This window comes from Perognathus longimembris, chromosome 4 (genome assembly GCF_023159225.1).
Source record: "Perognathus longimembris pacificus isolate PPM17 chromosome 4, ASM2315922v1, whole genome shotgun sequence".
Taxonomy (NCBI): domain Eukaryota; kingdom Metazoa; phylum Chordata; class Mammalia; order Rodentia; family Heteromyidae; genus Perognathus; species Perognathus longimembris.
In genome coordinates, this window is record NC_063164.1 from 42,698,419 (window position 1) to 42,721,764 (window position 23,346).

Genomic DNA, 23,346 nt, shown 5'->3' on the forward strand with positions numbered 1-23,346 from the left:
TAATTACTATTAAAAGAAATGAAGATATCTAGAAACTCAAAGGGTTGTAATGCACTCAAAATAGACTGTGTGCTCAGTACTTGCCCTTATTTCCACTCCCAGCAGCAAAAATAAAACAACAACAAAGTTCTAGGGATTCAATGGACTGGAAAGCAATATTTCAACAATTAGTGCTAAGACAACTAGATAGGTACATGCAAAAGGACAAAGTTAGACCTGCTTCCTCATGCCACGCCTAAAACTCAGAATGGGTCATAAACTTAAACATAAGAGCAGGCATGACAGTAGAGGCACACCAAACAAAAGAAACAAAAGCAGTCAGTTCAGTTTCACCTGTGATAAAGACTTCTGTGTTTTAATGGCCACTATTAAAAAAGAGAACCGAACCCAGCTACACCACTCCTAGGCATCTACCCTGAGCAACAAGGCAACAAGAACCAGGATGCAACAAGGAAACCTGCACCTACGTGTTAATTGCTGCACTGTTCACAGTAGTCAAGATATGGAAACAACCCAGATGCCCCACTACAGATGAATGGACCCCCCAAATGTGGTACCTACATACAATGGAATTTTACACAGCCATTAGAAAGGATAAAATAATGGCATTTGTAGGGAAATGAATGGTACTAGAACAAATCATGTTGAGTGAGATAAGCCTACAACAGACAGACAAATGGTACATGGTTTCTCTGATATGTGTGTGTTCAATTTAAAATGCAGTGAGATATAACAAAGCAAACAGGACTCAAGATATCAATGAGACCAAAAAAGATAGCAGTGAGACCAAAAGAGGACAGTTTGGGGAGAAAAGCACCAAATAGTAAGACCCAAACACCTCTTCACATGTACATAAAATGATTTACAGACTGGAAAGAACCCCAAAGGTAAGGAAACAAAGGACATCTTCTGAAATTATGTTATCATTTTTAGATGATTCTATATTCTTTACCATATATAGGGTATGTGTGTGCACATCTGAGGGAAGCTGGGAGGAGGGCACAGAATGAGTGGAAAGTGGGTAGAGAAAAAATACAGCAGAGGGGCCCATCAGCTGCACTGTACATAGATGAAAGTGAACTAAGCAACTCAAGGATGGTGATGGGAGCGAAGGAATGAGAGAGAAAGAAGGAACAGGTGTGTGTGTGTGTGTGTGTGTGTGTGTGTGTGTGTGTGTGTGCCGGTATGGGGCTTGAATTAAGGGCCTGAACATTGTCCTTTAGCTTTTTTGTTTAAGGCTACTGCTATACCTCTTGAATCATGCCTCTACTTCCAGCTTTATTTTTGGAGGTTAATTGGAGATAAGAATCTCACAGACTTCCCTGCCCAGTCTGGCTTTGAGCTATGAATAGCTTAAGTAGTTAGGATTATAGGGCATGAGCCACTGGTGCTCAGCGCATTCACCCTTTAAGACTTGGAATTTGGAAATTTTCTAGCTACTATATCCTCAGGCAAAACATATTTTTTTCTTTATGTCTTTAAAAAATTAGTAAAAGTAATAGGCAAGTTAATTAGGAAAAAAAGTAGAGCTATGGTTCATGTGGTAGATTGCTAGCCTAATGAAAAAATTAAAATAATACATTTTCAACTGGCTGAAAATGAGTCATTTCTAGAGTAAGAAACACACTATGAACACTGGGAATTTGGGGAATTCCTAACCCCTGGCCAACCTTTGGGACTGAGGTTAATGAGAAATTCATAAGCCCAGGTCCACCTTTCCGGCTGAGGTTAGGTAAGGAGCAATGCCAATATGGTAACTACCTAGGGTAAATTTAAATTTTATTTAAATAGATGACAACATGATTTGTTGAAATTAATTAATGTAATCACTTAATTTGTTTAAATTGCTTAAATTCTTGACAAGAAATTGCAATTGTGGGAGATTGATCCAATTTAGATTTTGGTAACACTGTATGGTTATTTCAAAACAACAGCCTCTAATGAGGCATTTTCTCGATATTGCTTCAGAAACCTTGGTCAGGAAGATAAAGGGAATTCTATTTGTCATAGGGTCATGACTCAGTCTAAGAAGACTGGTCATTTTGGGGGCTGAGTGCACTCTGCCCTTCCCAAACAGCTTATTGATCCTAGAATTGACTCCTAGCACCTACTAGGTTCTATAGAACAGGGCTCAATAGGTTCTAGGTGCAGCTCTCAGAGTGCCATAGGCTCTCCCCCGTGGAAGGGACCTATTGCACATAGTGAATGGAATTCCTAGAGCCTTTGGAATCTACTCTTCATAAGACATATGCTTTTTTATATTAGTAATTTGCATTTGACACCTTCAAAATGTTTTCAAATATAAAACCATTTGCATAAAATGGATTTGTATCCTTAGTACCAAAAAATGAGTTGGATCAGTACAGCCATGAAAATATCCTCTAAAACTTGAATTCTCCAGCCCATTGTCTGTGACTTGAAGATTTTTCTACTTGGTAATTTCAATAGCTACAGGGAAATGTCTAACACAGCAGTCAGCTGCCTTTTCTGTGGCCCAGGTGCAGTTTTGTACAAAGATCAGTGTTCTGTCAGCTAAATCATGGTTAGACATAAACCACACAAAATAAAGCACAAGAGAAGCAAATTACCAACAACCCATTTTCCCTCGGGTACCAGGTTTCAGTGTTGTTTTGGATTTCTGTGATGGCTTGGCCTGTTGAAGGCACTCATTTTGGGGGAAAAGCTCATCTGTCAGTGGAAACTATATACCTTTTCTACTTTGTGCTTCTTTCATGATCATATGCTATTTTTCAAATTTAAGTTTCACTGCTCACTCAGTGTGTACATTACTTCTTTGAAGACATTTATTTTTAATATTCAAAGTACTGTATTACAGTGCCTATTTCAAAAGATATAGAAGATGAATTCTCTTCTTGCAATAGGTGTACTTGCCATTTGGGGAGGCAGAGCCAAATTGGATGAAATAATGCAAGAAAAACGCTTGAAGTAACAAATGGGCAGATGCTGCCAAATAGTTTGTAACATGGAACACTCTTCAGGGATAACAACCAGGAAAAATGAATATAATTAGGCCACTAAAAAAGCTGGTGAAACTTATTGGAGTTTTGAGAAAGACAAATTTGGATTAAAGACAATTTGCAAAAAGACACTTTAGACAAAGGGCATAGCTGACTTTGGTGCAGGGAAAAGAAAGGAGAATTCAATTCAGATACTTGTGTAACCATTAAATCAATTATCTCCTTTCTGCATGAAGTAATTGAAGATGAATTGGAAAGCATATTTAGCAGTCCATCATATCCATTCCTCACTTCTGCTCCTATTTATTATAAATCACTGATACATTTTTATATCACTTGATGTATGGCACTTTATATCAAGATTAGTCCCCAAATATTGTAATGCTGTGTCTTTACTTATTTTTTCTCCTACATTTCCTGTGCTGAGTCATTTTTCATCTAATTAATTCATTTATATAATTTTTGGCTTTGTTCCTATACATTTCATTAAATAATTGTTAACTAAATGACTCCCTAACTCTTATCTGCTTTTGTTGTTTTTCCTCCTAAGTAGAACAAATGCCTTCCTGAAAACATTTACGCAGTCACAAACTGTTTATGGCGATTTAAGAGATAAAAATTTGTAAACTCAGCTTAGTGTTGACTTTTATGAGTGCTGTTAAACCAGTGTGTGTGGGAAGCTCTAGCTCACTGAGTGTTGGAAGGTGGAGACTTAATTTTCTGTGCTTATTATTGACAGCCAGAAATGGCTAGACCAAAGCAGAGAAATCCTTCAATAATGCAGATTAAAGGGGGCTTCCTGTTTTGTTTTAGGTTTTGTTTCCTTTCCCTCTCAGTGAATGCTGTGTTTTCTGACTTTATTCAATCCCTTTGCTCTGTGGGTTCCCATCGAGAGGGCTAAGTGCTAGGGGCCCTAGCACTAAGGTCATTCCTAGTACAATGACTGAAAGGGAGGGGGTAGGGGGTCCAGAGGAGAAGGGAAGACTGAAGACTGTGGAAGGAGCAACCCCAGAGCAATCTGTTTCCTATTTTCTCTTCCAGACTGAACTCATTTGGGTGGAAGGGTTTTATTATTGTTATCACCATTTTTCAGTACCTGTGTGGGGCTAGTTTTCTTGCACATTTCTTTCATGTGAAATTGCTCTTGAGAAGTGGTAGATAATAAGTGAAGTTTCATATACGTAAAAATAATCAGAGGGAAATAGCCAAGGGCTTTGAAGCAGTTTCTATTCTTTCTTAAGCGTTCATATTTAAAATTCAAAAGTTTTAATTGTTCAGGGCAAAGAAAAGTGTCAAGGAAAAAGAAAAGACAGACAAAGAAAGTCAGAGAGACAGAACCACTGAGACAGAGTGAGATAGAAAGAAAAAAGAAAAGGAAAGAGGGAAGAAAGAAGAAGAAAGGAATAAAGGAAAGAAAGAAGGAAAAGAAAAGAATTCCTGACTACTAGTGGTCTATTTGTCACCATGCTCAGCACATCTCTTTATGAAAGGCAATTCTGCCAAGTTATTTAGAATGCACACGTCTGGAGACCCTAGTTCGCAGTTCCTTAGCCTCTGTCTCTGCTCACAGGAGGCTGTTTTCTGAGACACGGGTATTTAAAGCCACTTTGCTTAAGCCTTCTCCCGCGCTGATTTCTGCACAGCGAATGATCGCAGAGAAAAAGCTGACCAGTAGTTTGCTGAAAGAAAAAAAGCTCCAGGGAGTGAGGGGCTGGAGTGGGGCGGGCCTAGAGACTAGGTTCTTTAGTACGCTGCGAGAGGGGCGGGGGGCTCAAAAGGGAGGTGGTGGTGAGGGGGAACCACGAGCTTTTTGGGCACTGTCCTGGGTTGTCCTATCCTCCCGGCTCAGCCAGGCTTTCTCATCCCGCCTCCTCCATCCCACAACCCTCGCCCCATCCGGTGCCCCTTCCCATCCTGGGAAGAGGACCCAGTAGAAGGACTGGTGGGAGGGTGTGGAAGGCGGAGTCTCCCTCCTGCCCTGAGGTGGTAAAGTGGGGGCTGCAGTGGTCGGCCCAGATCTGGGACGGGGGACGGGGGGGGGGCCGGGGGGGGCGAGGCTCTTCCAGCGGCGGTCAGAGCGGCCCGCAGCCCAACGAAAATTAGATCTTCCTCTGCAGGACTTGGCGAACTTACTGCACCCTTCACTCCTGGTTTTCTCCTCCCTTCTCCCCAGGCCCGACCCTCCTCCCCCCGCCCCGCTCCTGTTCCTTATTCTCCTCCCTTTGGAAAATTTAAAGCTCCCCCCAACCCCGCCCCATCATTTTTTCTGTAATTCAGGGGCCGTGACACCCCAGGGCTCCTGACACCCCAGAACGCCAACTACCTCAGCTGAATTCTACTTTTGTTTGTACTTCTCTCTGGCTTCTCCTCCTGCTCTTCTCTGATTGATGTGCGAAGTCCCACGCTTCTGCCAGAGGGCGAGGAATAAATAGATGCCGCTACGTCCAGAGGCGTGCGCATTGGGAAAGAGGAGCCAGAGGGCCAGGAGCGGAGCTCGAGGAAGCTCGTGGGATCCCAGGAAGGGACTCTCATCCAAGAAAGAGGAGAGGTTGCTGGGGAAGGAGAAGCTCCGGAGCGATCGAGCCTATCGACCCATCACAGTGTCCGCTTCCAGTGGGCCGGAGGAGACCCCGGAGCTGACACCCAGCAGTCCCGGGCTCTGTGGCTCGCTGTCCCATCCCGCTGAGATCATGCTGCTGCTGCGGGCCGGGCTGTTCGCCCTGGCTGTGCTCTGCCTGCTCCAGGTGCCCGGAGCCCGGGCAGCAGCTTGTGAGCCCGTCCGCATCCCCCTGTGTAAGTCGCTGCCCTGGAACATGACCAAGATGCCCAACCACCTGCACCACAGCACCCAGGCCAATGCCATTTTGGCGATCGAGCAGTTCGAAGGTCTGTTGGGCACCCACTGCAGCCCCGACCTCCTCTTCTTCCTGTGTGCTATGTACGCGCCCATCTGCACCATCGACTTCCAGCACGAGCCCATCAAACCCTGCAAGTCGGTGTGCGAGCGCGCGCGGCAGGGCTGCGAGCCCATCCTGGTCAAGTACCGTCATGCGTGGCCCGAGAGCCTGGCCTGCGAGGAGCTGCCCGTGTACGATCGCGGCGTGTGCATCTCTCCCGAGGCCATCGTCACCGCCGAGGGAGCCGGTGAGTCGGGGGTGGGGTGGGGTGGGTGACCCCTCTCCAGGCCCTCCCTTGCTCCTCGTTCTTCTTCTTTGTCCTTTATGCCCTTTCCTTCTTTTCTCTTGAGATCACTTAATCTCTCCTTTAATCCCCCTTCTATTCAGTACTGGTCTTTTTATTCTTTAAAGCTCATCCTATCTATCATCCTTCCAAACAGATGCTGCCATTCCATTAGCTGATCTTTCTAAAATCTCTACCGACCCCATTGCTTTCTCCTCTTCGCCGCCTTTAAAACCCACACTCTGTTCTAACTTTCTCCCGTAACCTCAATCATCAGTTTTCCATCTTTTTTCGCGTTTTGTTGTTTTTGTTTATGTATTGTCTTTAAGTACAAAGGGATTTCCATCCCACACATCCATCAGTTTATGAGTATAGTGCCTCTCCATCAATGTCACTCCTTTTATGGTCCTTGTCCATCTCTCCCAATCCCATCCACGCCCTCAAGTTAGGTGGTTCCATTTTCACATATGGACATAGAATATAATGACAGTATTGGCCCACGCTTTCACTTTCCATTGCTCTATCCCCTCTCCCCTTTGCCTCTTCCTTTTTTACAAAACATGTTTCAGCTTTTTAGTATAGATTTTGTTAAACCACTAGTTGTATGGTTACTGTTTTAACTCTTTAGGGCAGTATGGATAAAAACAGAAAGCCAAAGCTCTCATTTTCTTCTCCTCATTTAAAAAAAAATTGCTGAGATAATTCCAGCAACCTTATTCCACCCCTCCTGTGTTAGTGGTAGGTGCTTGTTCAAAATCCAACTTGAGCAATTACCTTCACCTTAAATTTCTTCTTTCAATGAGATAATTTGTAATTCCATTACAGACTGAGACAGTTGTGAATTATTGCTATGCAATGCTAATTAGCTTCCATGGCTTGCTCCAGCCATAGAGCTGGCAGAGGGAACTCTCTGGCTCTTTGCACATGCCCACGTGTTTGTTTGTCTCCAAGTTAACTTGTAAAAAGGAGTTATGTTTTAGGCATATTAGCTTCATATTACCATAAATAATGCTATTTTAATCTCTCTTCTTGACTCGTCTCTAATACTTTATATTATACTTGTCATTTATCATCTACATGTTCACACCACTGTTTCTACCATGAAACCTTATTGTAAATGGGCATTTAATAGAATTAAGCACAAGTTGTTTTCTCACCGGTGTAGGAAATAATTATGACATTCATCACTCAAAAGCCTCAACGAATTCCAGTTCAATATGGTCCATTTAAGTCTCACTCAGTAAATATTGCCACCAACTAACCCAAACTACAAATTTTACACACTGTATTTTATACTTACATTAAAATGAAGTTGAAAAAACACTAGTTGTTCTCTTTATGCTCTCTTAAACAACTGTTCTTAAATGTGTTGACTTGGTTGTCCCATTTCTGTTCATTTGTTGCCATTAACATTTCTTTCTCTGTCTTTCAGCATGCTCTTATCCCCAGTTATTTGTATTGAATGGTTCTTAGTTATCAGAGAGTTGCTTCAGAAAAATCACTTTCTTTGCAGTGATTCAAACATAAAGTGAGAGAAGGGAAAAGCACAAATGGTGAAAACTTAAGATATTTTATGATCTTTTTGATGGTCACCTCACTTAGCTTACTGCTGTTTGAATGATAGTATTGCCTTCTTTTGCTTCTCCTCTTCTTTCTTCTTTTGAGATAGTTTTTCTAGGTAGCTCAGACTGGCCTTGAACTTGCAATTATCATACTTCTATCTCCCAAATGCTGGGTACTACGCATGTACCACCACCAAACCTGTTGTCTTCTTGGTGTTAAGAGTCAGGAGCTAGTTGTATAAAGTAACCAGAAAGAAGTGTATTTCTTATTACTCTTTGGCCTAAAAGAGAACTCTGAGCCTTTGTAGTCCCTGAAGTCCTGCAGCCTCTGGAGAATGTAATTCAGTTGCTGTCCTTGTTGGCTAGGCACTTGGAGTCAGTTAAATGTTGGTGTTTTTCTCAGGTCAAGGGCTAGGTACCATAAGTGGCTATGGTTCCCTCTGAAGTCATCCTCTCCTAAAAGGACAAAACTTGCTTTTAAACTCTCCTAGAGAGATGGATCGGGAATGAGTGAGGTTTGGCAAGGCTAACTGCTCTCAAAAACTATAGTCAACCTGGATGGGAAACAGTTTCATTAAGTGTCCCTGAGTTACCTATCACCATGGACCAAACAATAGTCCCATTGAAGCATTTAAGTAGGACATCATGGAAACAATTTGTCCATCCAGGGGACTTGATTTCTGTGGTGCTCTAACTGTTATAATATTTGTTTTGCTGACAGTATTCTTGCCAAAAAATAAGTAGGGACAAGTACTGTTGGAATCATATTTTAATGATCATCTTCCCAACCCCAACTTTCAGCATGAAGCAGACAGTGTTGCAAGGAGGGAGTAGAAGGTGAGGTGAGGGTGGAGAGTAGAGAGCTACATTCTAGCCCAAGGGCTCCCCTGGCTTCCAGGACCAGTGTTGAAAATTATACATTCCCTATGTTGGGTCAAACCTTCAGACACCTGGAATTACTTAAGAACTATCACATGTGGCCAGGTTTACTTACAATGCAATATACTTCTTGGTTTAGTGGGATATGATGTATCATGAAACAGATTGTTTTTCTTCCTCCAGGTAGAAACACAGTCGCTGTAACTTAGGGCTAGAACTGATCCAGCCAGATAGAAAATGCAATCTTCCTGAATAAAATAGGAGAACTTCTCACAGTCCTGTATATCATCAAGAGGATTTTCAACTTCTGCCACTCATGGTTATCTGCCCTTTCATAATGTATTGTGATTCCACATGTATCCTTAGGACATTATACAAAGCAAAGTTGTACTGAACTAGAATAATGCTTCAAATTATCTTTTTTTTCTCCTGTCAAAACTCCAAAGGAAGCCAAGTCTCAATGGGTCATGCCTATAATCCTAGCTACTGAGGAGGGTAAGAATGGGAAGATCTTGGTTCCAGACCAGCCCCGGCAAAAAAAAAAAAAAAAAAAAAAAAAAAAAAAAAAGTTTGAAAGACTCCATTTTGACAGAATAATCAGAGGATAGTAGTACACATTTGTCATCCCAGTAATGGTAGGAAATGAAAATAGGTGGATCTTGTCCAGGTGCCTGGGCAAAAAGGTTGGCCTTACCTCAAAAAATAACAATAGTAATGTTGGATGCCGGTGCGTCACGCCTGTAACCCTAGCTACTCGGGAGGCTGAGATCTGAGGTTTGAAGCCAGCTCGGGCAGGGAAGTCTGAAGTCTGTGAGACTATCTATAATTAATCACAGAAAAAGCTAGAAGTGGTGCTGTTGCTCAAGTGGTATAATGCTAGCCTTGAACAACAACAAAAAAGGACCCAGGAACAGTGCCCAGACCCAGAGTATAAGGCCCAGAACAAGAAAACAAAACATCCTAAAATACTCAGAGTAAAAAGGAACAGAGAGATGCGCCTTAGCTAGAGTATGTGCCTAGCAAGTTCAACCTCCCGTACTGGCAAAAAAGAAAACAAACAACAACAAAATAAAAACCCAAACATACTTTTATTTAAAAAAAAAGGTTACACATTGCCATTACCGAGTTAACTCTCACATTTATCTTCCCTACCCACTTTCTACTTATTATAGAATTTATTTTTCATGTAATAGTACTTTTTGTGTTTTAACTGAGAACTCTTTTCATTTGGCCATTCAGCAGGTTAGTTATAGTATGAAAGTAGAGTCAGGCATATCAGGTATTTAATCTCAACTTTGCTCACATCAACTGTTGCCAGTTTTATATCTGGCTGTCTTCCTGCAGAACAAGTATAAAACTGCTTGGATACAGTTTCTTAATACCTGTCAAATGGAGATACAGCCAAGAACGTTTAAGTAAATGTATGTACAACCTGGAACTTTTATCAGACAAGTATTACTGGGATGTTACTGGAGAAGCATCATGTTTCTTCTGCATATGTAGTTGACATTTCATTTTCTACAAATTCACTTTGGCCTCAGGCTTGAGAGCAAATTCTGTTGGGAGTGACAGGATAAAAGAATGAGACTGATGAGTGCTTGTAAATCAGAAATAGTTCACCTCAAAACTTCAACATTTAAGAAGACTTTGGAGATTGCACAGCTGTTTGTTCAACATCTACAGTTTGCTATGCCATAAGCTTTATAGTCACCTCTCAGTTACTGCTAGTTTCTTGGTTGGGCTGACTTGTACCCTAACTCTTGCTGAAAACATTCAGCAGAGCACCTCCCTCCCCCCACTCAACTTTCACAGGCAGGAACTTCTGTTTAATCATTTCTTCTCTCTAAGGAAGAGGCAGCCTTTTCTTTAGCCCTAGCCTACAAACATTTGAGGGACTAAACACTAAGAAGCAAGGATATGAGCAGGGATAGGAATGGAAATTGTAGATGGGGACTAGAGAGAAACCATGATTCTAAGGATTTTTTCATCATGTGAAATATTGAAAGACACTCTGGATAGAGTGTTGAGGAATATCTCAGTATTATAGCATTGATTTTATTTGCTTAAATGAAACAGAGCAAATTAGATAATCAGCAACAAGTTTATTACTGATACTGAGAGCATATCTAAATCTTATTTTAATAATTCTTTTTGTCTCTTTTCCAGCAACCTTTCAAGTAATATTTTTTCCAAAGAGCAAATGTGACCATATTAAGCCTTTCCCTTTGCTACCAAGTTTCTAGGAAGAGCAGACTGAAACACACTATATAGACATAATAGTTTTGAATAATTAAGAATCAAGTATATTTTCCACATTTAGAGACTACCACAGTTTTGGAGTAGAGGCCATAAATTGGCTTCTAAATTTGCCATCATTTTTTTTTATATTTTGAGCAAGACACTTGACAGAAGGAATTGGAAGTAATCCAAGAAATGCTTCCACTAAGTGATTGATCAACCCAACTGTAAATGTTTAATAGCATCTTTGGGAACAAAGATAATTAGCAGCCACAGAATAAAAGCTAATGGTGCTTAGTATGTTGTTAGCACTGTCTTAAGTGCATCCTGCAGGTGAATTCTCCTAACAGCTATAAGGTAAGTGCTATCAATCCTATTTCACAGAAAGGAAAGCCAAAGTGTATGGAGAAATTAGATGGCTTGCCAAACTAATTCAGCTGGCAAAAAAATAAAAAATAAAAAGGAGTCTATTCAATGCTACTCTTCCTTGTTTTTTTAAATAGGTGATTACTAATTTTATGAAGAATTGGTGTCTTTTGCCCACCTGATTGCAGTTAAAGGAATAATGCTTTTTGAAAAAAAATATAAGGGCCCTGGACAATGGATTCAAGGGATAAGAAATTACTACTTGGTTGCACTGCTGAGAAACAGAAGAGAACATACACTCATAGATTTTTCAACGAATCCTGAGTTCTGCAGCCTCAGCATGCCCCCCCCCCCCCCCCCGGGAAGTGGTCAGATCCCTCTTCCACCTTCACTTATTCTCCTGTAGTGTTCTCTTGTTGTTGAGGATGACATTATGCCCTGAGAGTCAGATTGCCTTCTACCCCTTTCTTAATTCTCATATTCAATAAGTATCAAGTGCTATTAGATCTACCGAGTATCAGATTTCCTTTCCACCTTCTCGAATGCCATTTTCTTATGAGTAATTTTCATAGGGATCATCTCTCACATAGATTATGGCCTATATTATAAATGATTTTTTGATTTCCACTATAGTCTAACAGCATGGTTTTTCTGAAGTGCAGATTGGTTGCTTAAAATCCTTTGTCATTGCTTCTGGCTCCCTCACCACCTACCCAAACTCTTCTTATGGAAATATCTATGACATCCCCTAGAAATTCTTGGGACACAAAATCTACTAGTGATACAGTATTTAAATATTTTAATTCAGGATAATTTTCATGCTAGAGGGCATGACTCAAGTTGTATATTTCTTACCTAATTTTGATGATAGTTTTCATAAATTTAACTCTCTGGAAGTAATTTTTTAAATGATCAGGAAGCCACTTTTAGAGTAGTTTCCACTCTAAAATCCACTCTGTCTTAGAGTTTTGACACTTGAGTTCTACGTGTCTTTAAAGGTATAACGACACATCCCTTTGACTATGAATATGAAAGAAGGAACCATTCTCCTGACTTAGCTGTTTCAAAGGAGTTTTTCCTCCACCAGTTTTGTTTTCCAACTTGCATAAAACTTTGAATACGAAACACTTAAAATGTGCACAAGTATAATTTATTCATCTACAGGGAGATGATTTTTATATAAACCATATGCATTTTATCACATTGTTATTCAGGAAGAGAAAAACTATTGGCACATCACATTAAAATGTGCATACATTTATGATGAATGAAGTTTGAATAGAATTAGTCATTTTGTTAGTCACTTTGTTAAATGGCAACTCCTTTGTACAACTGCCTACAGATAATAAAAGAGAACAAAAGGTAATAGTTTATGCCCAGATCAAACAAAATATTTCAGAATTAGTGTTGGTTGTGTAATGTGTTTGCTTTATTTTGTGCATGTATTTCCTTCGTTCCTTTGTTCCTTCGTTCCTTCTTTCCTTCTTTTTTCTTTGGTCCTTCTTTCTTTCTGTGCTAGAACTGAGGCTTTAGTCCAGGCACTAGTACTCTATGACTTGAGCTACAGTTCTTCCGGTCCTTGTTATAAGAGTAACATGGACTTTCTTGCCCAAACTGGCTTAACTGATCTTCAGATATTAGCCTTCAGGGTAGCTAAATAAGACTACAGTCATGAGCCCTGGGCTCCTGGCTAATTCCTAATATCTTTATGCTCAGCTGAGGAAACTTCAACACACTGTTCAGTCATACTGCAGCATAGATCTCATCCTTATTCTGACCCACTAAAAATGCTAACCTCACAACACAAAGATCTACTTACTTGAGACACTTGTTTCTTATCCAAATCAAATTCATCATTGGATTAGATTTTATGTAGAAATTCTTGAAATAATAAATATATTGTTATGCTTTCTTTATTCTGTTTCAGATTTTCCCATGGATTCCAATAATGGAAACTGTAGAGGGGTTAACAGTGGTGAGTATAGCACTATCCTCCTGTTTTTATTTGGGGTCTAATTAGTCTTTTATGTGATTTTGATACTCAAGGACTTATTTATGGAAATTTGTGCCATAATACTTTAAAAAGTACACATGAAAGTTCTTCTGTAGCTGGGTACTGGTGGCTCATACCTGTAATTCTAGCTACTTAGGAGGCTGAAATCTGGGGACCAAGGCTCAAAGCCAGCCCAGGCAGGAAAGTCCATGAGACTCTTATCTCCAATTAATGACCAAATAACTAGAAGTAGAGGTATAGTAAGTTTGGTAAACAGGAATTTTAATGTGTGTATGGATTCATGTAATTACAATTAAGATGCCGAACAATTCTATTATGACTCCAAAAAATTCCTTCATGCTGTTTCCCTTTAAAATTCCCCTTTCCATATGCTCTGGCCAGCACTCCTAGGTTCCCTTTCACTATAGTAATATCTTCCGGGATTGTCAGATAAATGGAATGACAAAGTACATAACCTTTTGAGATTGACTTTCCCATGAAGCATTGTATTGAGTAACTGTGAGAGTTACTGAAGTTGCCATATGTATCAATGACCCATTCCTTTTGTTGATGACTATTTTATTACTTGGATTTATTGCTATTTGCTTATCCCTCCCATACTTGAAAAATGTTAGGTTATTTCCAGTTTAGGCAATTATAAATAGAGCTTCTATTAATATTACAGGTTTTTGTGTGAATGTAAGATATTATTTCTCTAAATTTGTAGGACTAGGATTGCTAAGTGAGTGTTTAACTCTATGAAAATGCAAAATGTTTTTCCAAATAGCTGTTTAATTTTGCACTAGTTTTGTATAAGAATTCTGTCTGCTTTCTGTCTTCAACAGCAGTTGGTATTACCAATTAAAAAAGTTTTTACTAGGGATGTAATGAAAGCTCATTTTGGTTCTATTTGCATACTCCTAATGGCCAATAATGGTGAATATTTTTTCAAGGCTTATTTGCCATCCTCATATATCCTTTTGGTCAAATGTCTATTCAGTTCTGATAATTTTTACCCAGAGTGCAAACACTAGTCTTCTGTGGTTGGTGATTTCAATGTCAGTTACATTTCCCAAAGTCTTTTCAGTGCCTTTCATACCACTTCCATAAGTGTTCCACACAGTGGGCAGTATGAAATTGGGATGATAATGTATTCCATAGCACATTGTTCAAGGTCTCAGGCAAATTATTTCATGTCATATTCATACAGGGAGTCCTGTAGTTTGTCGACAGTATTACAAGATCTTTCCATATATATATATTATCTTTGTGATGTCTTCAGTACTTGTCAGTCCTTTGAGCCCCCATTTTGGTCCTTTGGCTAGAAAGCTGGGGCCTTATTTATTCTATTGTGCAATTCATTTCTTGTGCTCCTGCATTTGAGGCCAAGAAGTAGGCAGAGATAGACAAACATTGGGGTTCATTCCGGTTTTCTGACACCACAGGTCTTCTAATCAGGAAGGAAAGTTCTCTTCCATTAGGTTTTTGGCCCCTTTGATGCAGCTTTTGCTCTTACTGCTATCCTACCACCCCACTCTTGCTTGAGGGGTAGCGTGCAAGAGACCAGAGTGTGGTGAAGCCTCCCTCCACTTATTCATCTAGCACTAGGGGGTTCTCCTGGAACATTCTCTGTACAATGCTCCATCCTAGGTCACAGGCTTTGTGCAAACTAGACAGGCAGATAGCAGAGAAAGAAAACTGGTAAACCATTATCAGGTTGCTGGGCCTGCTACTATTTACCTTTGTGCCTTCTTAAGAAGGTGCTTCATGCATTCTTTTTAGGTTTTAGATCTATATTCAATGGGAGAAATAGGATGGCTTCTAATTTCTCCATCTCACTATAAAATACGCCTTCTAATAAAGTGCAGAAAAAGTGTACTATTCAAGCATTTTCATAAAGTAAACACTCTCACACATCCCAAAGTATCTATCACTAGCCCTCCGGCAACCTCCAAGTCACTAACTCCACCTGATTTTTTTTTTTTTTTTGGCAGTCCTGGGCCTTGCACTCAGGGCCTGAGCACTGTCCCTGGCTTCTTTTTGCTCAAGGCTAGCACTCTATCTCTTGAGCCACAGCGCCACTTCTAGCTGTTTTCTATATATGTGGTGCTGGGGAATCGAACCCAGGGCTTCATGTATAGGAGGCAAGCACTCTTGCCACTAGGCCATATTCCCAGCCCTCACCTGATTTTACATCCATGAAATTGTGCAGAATATATTTTTTGTGTAGGTGGCTTCTTTTGCTCTTCATTTTGCTGTCCACAGCAAGTCTTTCAGTTTACTTTCCCTAGAGTAGTCTACCATTGGAGATGCCTCACATTTCCCATTCTGATACTCATGGTGATTTGGATTGGCTTCTGCTGTCATACTGTGACTAAAGGCTACATTCAGTAATAATATATTTATTCTATTTCACTTCCCTCTAGAAATTAGCTCTGATTTAGGCCTGTGTGTCCTATTTTGTTAGGTTTCTTGTAAGTGGAAGAGGAATATTTATTTAAGTTATAAATATGTGTGTGTGTATATGCGTGTGTGTGTAGTGTGAGTGTGTGTGTGTTGGGGCTTGAACTCAGGACCTGGACAGTATTCCTTAGATTTTTTTCAGTCAAGGCTGGGGTTTTACCACTTGAATCACACCTGAACTTCTGACATTTTGGTGGTGAACTGGAAATAAGAGTCTCATGGACTTTCCTTTAAACAGTCATCTTCAGATCTCAGCCAACTGATGAGTGAGAGTTACTGGCATGAGCCACCAGTGCAAATGTTTTTTAAATATTAATTTATTAGATTCATACACTTTTCATTGTTACTTACATCTTATCAGGTGACAAGTATTTATCCTGAGACAATTACTAGTAAAATTAGCTCAAACAACTATTAATCTTACTAAAAACATAGATGAATTAAAGTGATTTAGAATTGTTTTGTTTATCACTTGATATAATTGAGACTGTTGTTCTGTCATGGGTATCCAGCCATGGGGTATTTTAGGAAGCCTTCTTTTTATTATGTTTGTTTAAAACAAGCCAAAAAGCTCATTAATCTAAAAGTATACTGGTGAGTCAAAATTTCTGGGACAGTGCATTGCTATCAATCTGCCCAGAAATGATGGTTAGAATAACAGAATTTTAACATGTGAAAGAGAGAAGACATCAACAACACTAGACAATATATAAAAATAGTTCAACATGGAAGACTTTCTAGAATGATTATAGTGTTTCTATGTTCAGTGTTTACTGTTCCCTTAAAAATATTTTTTTTCTGTTTCCTTGTTTAATGGGGGTGAGAAAGAGAAACAAACAAGTAAAACTAAAGCTCATTTTGTGAGCAACCATTAGTATATTCACATATTTCAAAAAGAAAATATAATTATTTCACCCTCAAAAATTTTGTAATGGGGCTGGGAATATGTCCTAGTGGTAGAGGGCTTGCCTCCTATACATGAAGCCCTGGGTTTGATTCCTCAGCACCAGATTTACAGAAAAAGTCAGAAGTGATGCTGTGGCTCAAGTGGTAGAGTAGTAGCCTTGAGCAGAAAGAATCCAGGGACAGTGCTCAAGCCCTGAGTTCAAGCCTGAGGACTGGCAACAAAAAAATTGTACTTCCAGGGGGAAAAATAACAGCTAGAGTGGATCATGATAAAACAGGAAACAAAGCATAAAATTGGTGGGTACCAGTGGTACATGCTTATGATCCTGTAGCTACTCAGGAGGCTGAGATCTGAGGATCACTATTCAAAACCAGCCTGGACAGGAAAATCCATGAGACTCTTATCTGCAATAAAACTACCAAAAGAAGTTGGAAGTGTAGCTCTGGCTCAAGTAGTAGAACACTATCCTTAAGCAAAAGTAGCTCAGGGACAGTGGCTAAGCCCTGAGTTCAAGCCCCAGGACTGGGACTGGCATGAGCATACATGTGTGTTCATATACACGCACACATACCAAATTCTTTCCAAAGGGTCAAGCTATTTGTGGTCTGGTATTTGGAAAAGAAATTCCTGCACTCCAGTTAATTTATTTTTTGCTTCAAATTTTAACAATTTTTCTATTCTTTTCCTTTTGGGAGATAACTTAGAAGCTTCCAGTTTGTGAAATGTGTTTGACCATTATAAACCCACTATCATAATATGGAATAGATCCTTTATGAGCATAGCATGGGATATGGAAAGCAAACAATTTTAGTTCTATTTCACTGAGTCACTTTGTCAAATCAGCATAGGAGATTAAGGGAAATATTCAAAAGGTTCAGTGAAAAGATGTGTTAATAATGCCAAAATTTTCCTAGTTTCGTGCGTTGTGATGGCAACCAGCTTATAAGCATTTCCATTCAAAAGTGCACAAATAGCCTGGAACTAGTGGCTTACACCTATAATCTGAGCAACTCAGGAGGCTGAGAACCAGAGGCTTGCCGTTCAAAACCTGCTCTGGAAGAAAGGAGATTCTATCTCCAATTAACCAGCAAGAGCTATATGGGTGGTGTAACTCAAGTGGTAGACCACCAGCAAAGCAAGTGCCCTGAATTCAAGTCCCAGGGAAGAGATACACTTGCTACATTCTGGTAGTAATTAATTGTATGACCAAATGATATCGCTGGGTCTATTTCAGATTGTAGTGATCTCTGAGCTCCCTTTTACAAATGTTTACTAACTGTAGAGGCTGGATTAATTTGGACCAACCTCTACACTTATTGGGAAAAATGTGTTAGATGAATAGTATTTTTGTCACCATACGGTATCTTATAACTACAAGGGATGCTTTTCATTAGTCTCTGCAACAATTGATGCTTTTGATGAATTGCTACTTCTGAGATCAGAAGTGTCTTTTATCTTTCCTTAGCTGTCTTCTTCACCTATTACCTACATTGCTGTAGTGCTTCTCCTCCTGGCCCCCAGCTGCAGGCCCCATGCTTGACCTCTTACTCTCTCTTTATGGTAATTTCTTCTCATTGAAACTCATCCAGCTCATCCTCACTTTAGTGAGAGTATTTCTATCACTGTAGTTCTATCACTGGTAGAATATCACACATCTAGTAAGCAAAATAATATTTTAATGAATAATTTCCTCCTTGCAACATTCTTTTTTTTTTTTTTTTGCCAGTCTTGGGCCTTGGACTCAGGGCCTGAGCACTGTCACTGGCTTCTTTTTTTTTGCTCAAGGCTAGCACTCTGCCACTTGAGCCACAGCACCACTTCTGGCCATTTTTTATATATGTGGTACTGGGGAATCAAACCCAGGCCTTCATGTATAGGAGGCGAGCACTCTTGCCACTAGGCCATATTCCCAGCCCGCAACATTCTTATTTAGGATGTGGCACCATAATTTTCCCTTGGTCCCAAGTACTGAAACTTAATGCCTGGTTTTCATCATCCATCACAACATTCATCAGGAATGTAATGAACGAGTCCTGGTACCAGGCACACTGCATGCCACAATCATGAAATGAAGGAGGTATTTCCATTTTCTTCTAACTCTTTCCTGAGTGATTGGCGTTGAGTTGATAAGGCATCTGAAAGTCTGTGAGTCCTTTTTGTTTTTTTGTTCACTGACTTTTTTTAGAGTCTACCAGAGAAAACATCCATTCATATGTCCTAAGGGAAAATAGTAAATATTGCATTGTGTCTTTCTATATTTTGGAATCTTAGTAGTTCCAGAAACTTTATGAAAGGGAGTTTAAGATTTTCCAAAAGCATACATTCTAAAAAAAGTTAATTGAATTTCCCCTTTTTATTAATAGTGTTAGTTCTCTCAATCTTAAGTAATTCCCTTTTTTAAGCTGCAAATTACTATGAATTGAGTCCTTTATTGCAATATTTGAGGCTTGCTTTTGCAGCTAAGTTGAGCAAATGTTATATTTGCTTTTTAAAGCCTTATTATATTATCTAGATTCACTGGTCAACTTCATCACATTTTCCATACACTGCCCAACCCCAATTTAACACAGTACTTTTTTTTTGCCCTCTTTGTATGTTTAGGAAATTAATATTATTTTAGAGATGTAATAAATTGCTTTTAAGTCAGGACATTTCATTTTATGGAAAATGAAATATCTCAATAAATTTTTATGTTAATGGCACATTATTAAGGTTGAATTTATTTAAATAAAATGTACAACTCTCAATTGTGTGCCACATTGAATTTTGACAAATATATGTCAAATGTATGTTAGTGGCCATCACCTAGCTCAAGATAAACATATTTCCTTCATCTTTGAAAGTTTCCTTGTGTATACCCTAAGTAGAGTTCTAATTTTTATTGTTGTAGATTGGCATAGTCTGATTTTCAGACAATATCATATAACACATAAGCACTACATAACACAGGAATTACAAAGTATGTCTTTGGTGACTGGCTGCTTTTGCTTATTATAAAGTCACATATTTAAAGTCACATCTGTGCATCATTTCATGATTTTCAATGCACAATAATGTATGAGAATTATATCAATGATATTTTAAGTTAAAAATAGAATATTGTTTTAGCTGGATGCTGGTGGCTCATGCCTATAAACCTAGATACTAAGGACACAGATCTGAAGATCACAGTTTGAAGCCCTGGCAGGGAAGTCCCTGAAATTCTTATCTCCACTTAATCACCAAAAAGCGGGAAGTGGAGCTGTAGCTCAAGTAAAACCTTGACCACAAAAGCTCAAGAACAGTGACCAGGCCCTGATGTCAAGCCCAGAACTAGCATACATATAAAAAGTTGCTCTTGGTTTTAATATAGTTCTTATATTTTCTAATTTTGGTTTCTGTAAGATTTGCATTAATATTATTCATTATTCTTCCTCATATACTCATTTCATCATTAAGATCAGAATGTTAAGATTCCAGTGTTTTGATTTTTTAATGTACCAGGAACAACAAGACTCTGCAGATTTTCCATAAAGTATCCATTTGATAACTTGTGTGATGATGAAGGGATGTAACCGGTCCTAGGATGTAGAAAAAGTTTTGCAACTCTTTGCATCTAGAAGGATAGTGGAAGTAAACTCACAAAGCTAAATGGGATATTGTATCTCCTCCATTTAAAGGCATTTCAAGATGGCATTCATCTCTGTTGTTTCTGATGACTGATAATGGAGCTGATGAACCATCTAATGCATTGACTTCTCTGTATTCCCATTCTTGTTTGTTCCATCCCAGCCACTTACTATCATGGGAAATTCTGATCCTTGGTATGTAGCAATGGCACTGCCGTTATAGTCTGAAATTTCAAGCACCCCACTCTTTGCCTACTACTGCTTCCTTCCAGCTGATTTCTGGTGGCACCTTACTGCTGATTTTCCATCCTGCATTTAGAGTTCTTGATCCATCAACTACCACTTACTCCCCATTCAACCCCTGGCCTCCTTGTCTGCACTGTCTACAGTATTAATAATTTCCTTGAAAACATCTTCAATTCCTTTGCTTCTTTTCCTCTGCCGTGTTCTCCTGGAAAATTTCCAAATATAGTTGCTGGAAAAAGAAAAGCATTCAACTGGGTTTGGCTAATAAACTTTAAGATAGCAAAAATTCAAATAGACTGTCAACATTGTCTAGCCATACTATATATTAAAAACTTTGCCTTTATACCCAAAATAACTGTTTTGTCTCCTGACACCCCACATCCTGCCTCTTTTAACCTCTCATTCCTGACAGCTGATGTCACTTCATCCTTCAATGAGAAAGTTAAAGCCATTGGGAAGAAATTATCTCATCCTTCCCAGCAAATTTATTACCTTGTCAACATCCATACCCCTCTCCTTTTTCATTTTGTGTCCTGGCTTTCAACATCCTGGTCTCTCCTCTGTTGAATTCCTGTTGCCTCCTTACCAGCTAAATTCAGTGAAGCCTGTTGTCTTGTAACTAGTTTGAACCTTGATGCTCATTTGACACAGAAGACTGCCCTCTTTTTCTTGAAAAATAATATTTTTTGCCTCAACATCTTAACATATATCAAAATACAGTTCTTACCTAGACAGCTATAGCTCATCTTTCAGTATTATGCTTAATTAACATTTTCTCAGAGGACCAGATGGTTAAATTGTTTAGGATATCAAGTTATCTTCTTATCACACACACACACACACACACACACACACACACACACACACACCCCACACACACATTCACACACACATTGTTTTTTTGTTTTTTTTTTTGCCAGTCCTGGGGCTTGGACTCTGGGCATGAGCACTGTCCCTGGCTTTTTGTTGCAACCTACCACTTGAGCCATAGCACCACTTCTGTTTTTTCTATATATGTGGTACTGAGGAATCAAACCCAAGGCCATATTCCCATCCCTGTATGTTTCTTATAGTATGTCTCACACATGATAGTAAATTGCTTTATGTGTAATTATTTGTTCAATACTTGTATCATCTTCTGGATTATTTTATCTGCCATTTATGTGTCCTACATGCCTATTATGGAGCCTGAAATGTAGCTGAGGTTCAATAAGTTTTTGTAGAGTAATATGTAAGTTACTTGAATATTCCCACACTGAGAAAAACATGGATAACCTAGGGTTTGGAGTTAGAGGTCTCCATCATGTCTGTCAAAGAAAGACAAATATATGATTTCTTAAGATTAAACATCAAATGTGTTAAAAAATTACTTAAGTACATTCTCACAGACACCTTATATAAATCTGATTTCCATGTCAGAGTAAAGAATATAGATCTTCAAATAACAACTACCTTAAAATATCTTTTAAATTTTGGTACAGTCTGCTTCTACATGTATTAAAGTGGAGGGGAAGAGGGAAAATGGGTCTCAGGATCAAATACCAAGACATAAAACATACAGAGTATATGGCATGAGGGAAAACAACTTCAACACTGATCTGATTAGAATGGGCCAGTCTCACCAGGCATTTGTGGCTCACACTTGTATTCTTAGTTACGCAGGAGGCAGAGATCTGAGGATCACGATTCAAAGCCAGCCCAGACAGGAAAGTTTGTGAGACTCTTTTTTTTTTTTTGGCCAGTCCTGGGTCTTGAACTCAGGGCCTGAGCACTATCCCTGGCTTCTTTTTGCTCAAGGATAGCACTCTGCCACTTGAGCCACAGCACCACTTCTGGCCGTTTTCTGTATATGTGGTGCTGGGGAATCGAACCCAGGGCCTCATGTATACAAGGCAAGCACTCTTGCCACTAGGCCATATCCCCAGCCCTTTTGTGAGACTCTTATCTACAATAAACTACTCAGAAAAGGTTGGAAGTGGCACTGTGGCTTAAAGTGGTAGAGCATGCTGGCCTTGAGCAAGGAAGTGGAGGGACAGTGCCAGGGTTCAAGCTCTAGCACTAGGGGAAAAAAAAAAAGAATCCGCCTTGGAATTATGATGAAAATTTAACACAATAGAATTCAACTGTGTAGGACACTAATCTGCTTAGGATTGCTGCTGCTTATTTATAGGTTCAGCTAAAACAAATTAATTTTGATTAGAAATACAGTAAGTGGTCAACATAACATCCATCTTTTATTGATCCTCATATTGACATGAGATACTTTTGAAACAAAATGTTCTTTTTTTCCATCATGTGTGTCAAAATACAGGTAATATATACCATTTAATTTTTAATCAAATTTCCTTTGGGGTTTTATTTTATTTTTGTGCTAGCACTAGGGGCTTGAACTCAATACCTCCCTTTCTAGTTTGGCTTTTTCTGTTTAAGGCTGTGCTCTACCACTTAAGCCACTGGTCCACTTTCAGCTTTTTGCTTCTTAGTTGGAGTTAAGGGTCTCATGGAATCCTCAGATCTCAACCTGCTGAGCAGCTAGGATGAAACAAGTGTGAGCCACCTGTGCCTGGCTTAGGAGTTTTATTTTAGAGTAACCTTTACATAAAATCAAATATTCCCTGTGGTCATTGTATACTGTTTTCTATTATTATATCGACAGTACTGAGAATGCTGCACATTTCTCCATTATGTAATCCTGGCAGAGTAGCTTTTTTTTTCCAGTCCTGGGCTTGGACTCAGGGCCTGAGCACTGTCCCTGGCTTCTTTTGCTCAATGCTAGCACTCTACCACTTGAGCCACAGTACCACTTCTGGCCGTTTTCTATATATGTGGTTCTGGGGAATCGAACCTAGGGCTTCATGTATAGGAGGCAAGCACTCTTGCCACTAGGCCATATTCCCAGCCCCAGAGTAGCTTTAAAAAAACCCCA

General features: G+C 39.5%; 1 protein-coding gene across 1 annotated transcript in view; it reads left to right on the forward strand.

Annotated features, from left to right (window-relative positions):
• The first annotated feature begins 5,088 nt into the window (after nt 1–5,088).
• Nucleotides 5,089–23,346, forward strand: part of Frzb (frizzled related protein) — a 28,463-nt gene continuing 10,205 nt past the window's right edge. Inside the window, exons 1-2 of the mRNA XM_048345134.1 lie at nt 5,089–6,122; nt 13,131–13,178. Of these exons, the coding sequence (XP_048201091.1) occupies nt 5,411–6,122; nt 13,131–13,178 (760 nt within the window). The 5' untranslated portion in view covers nt 5,089–5,410. The remainder of the gene's footprint in view (nt 6,123–13,130; nt 13,179–23,346) is intronic.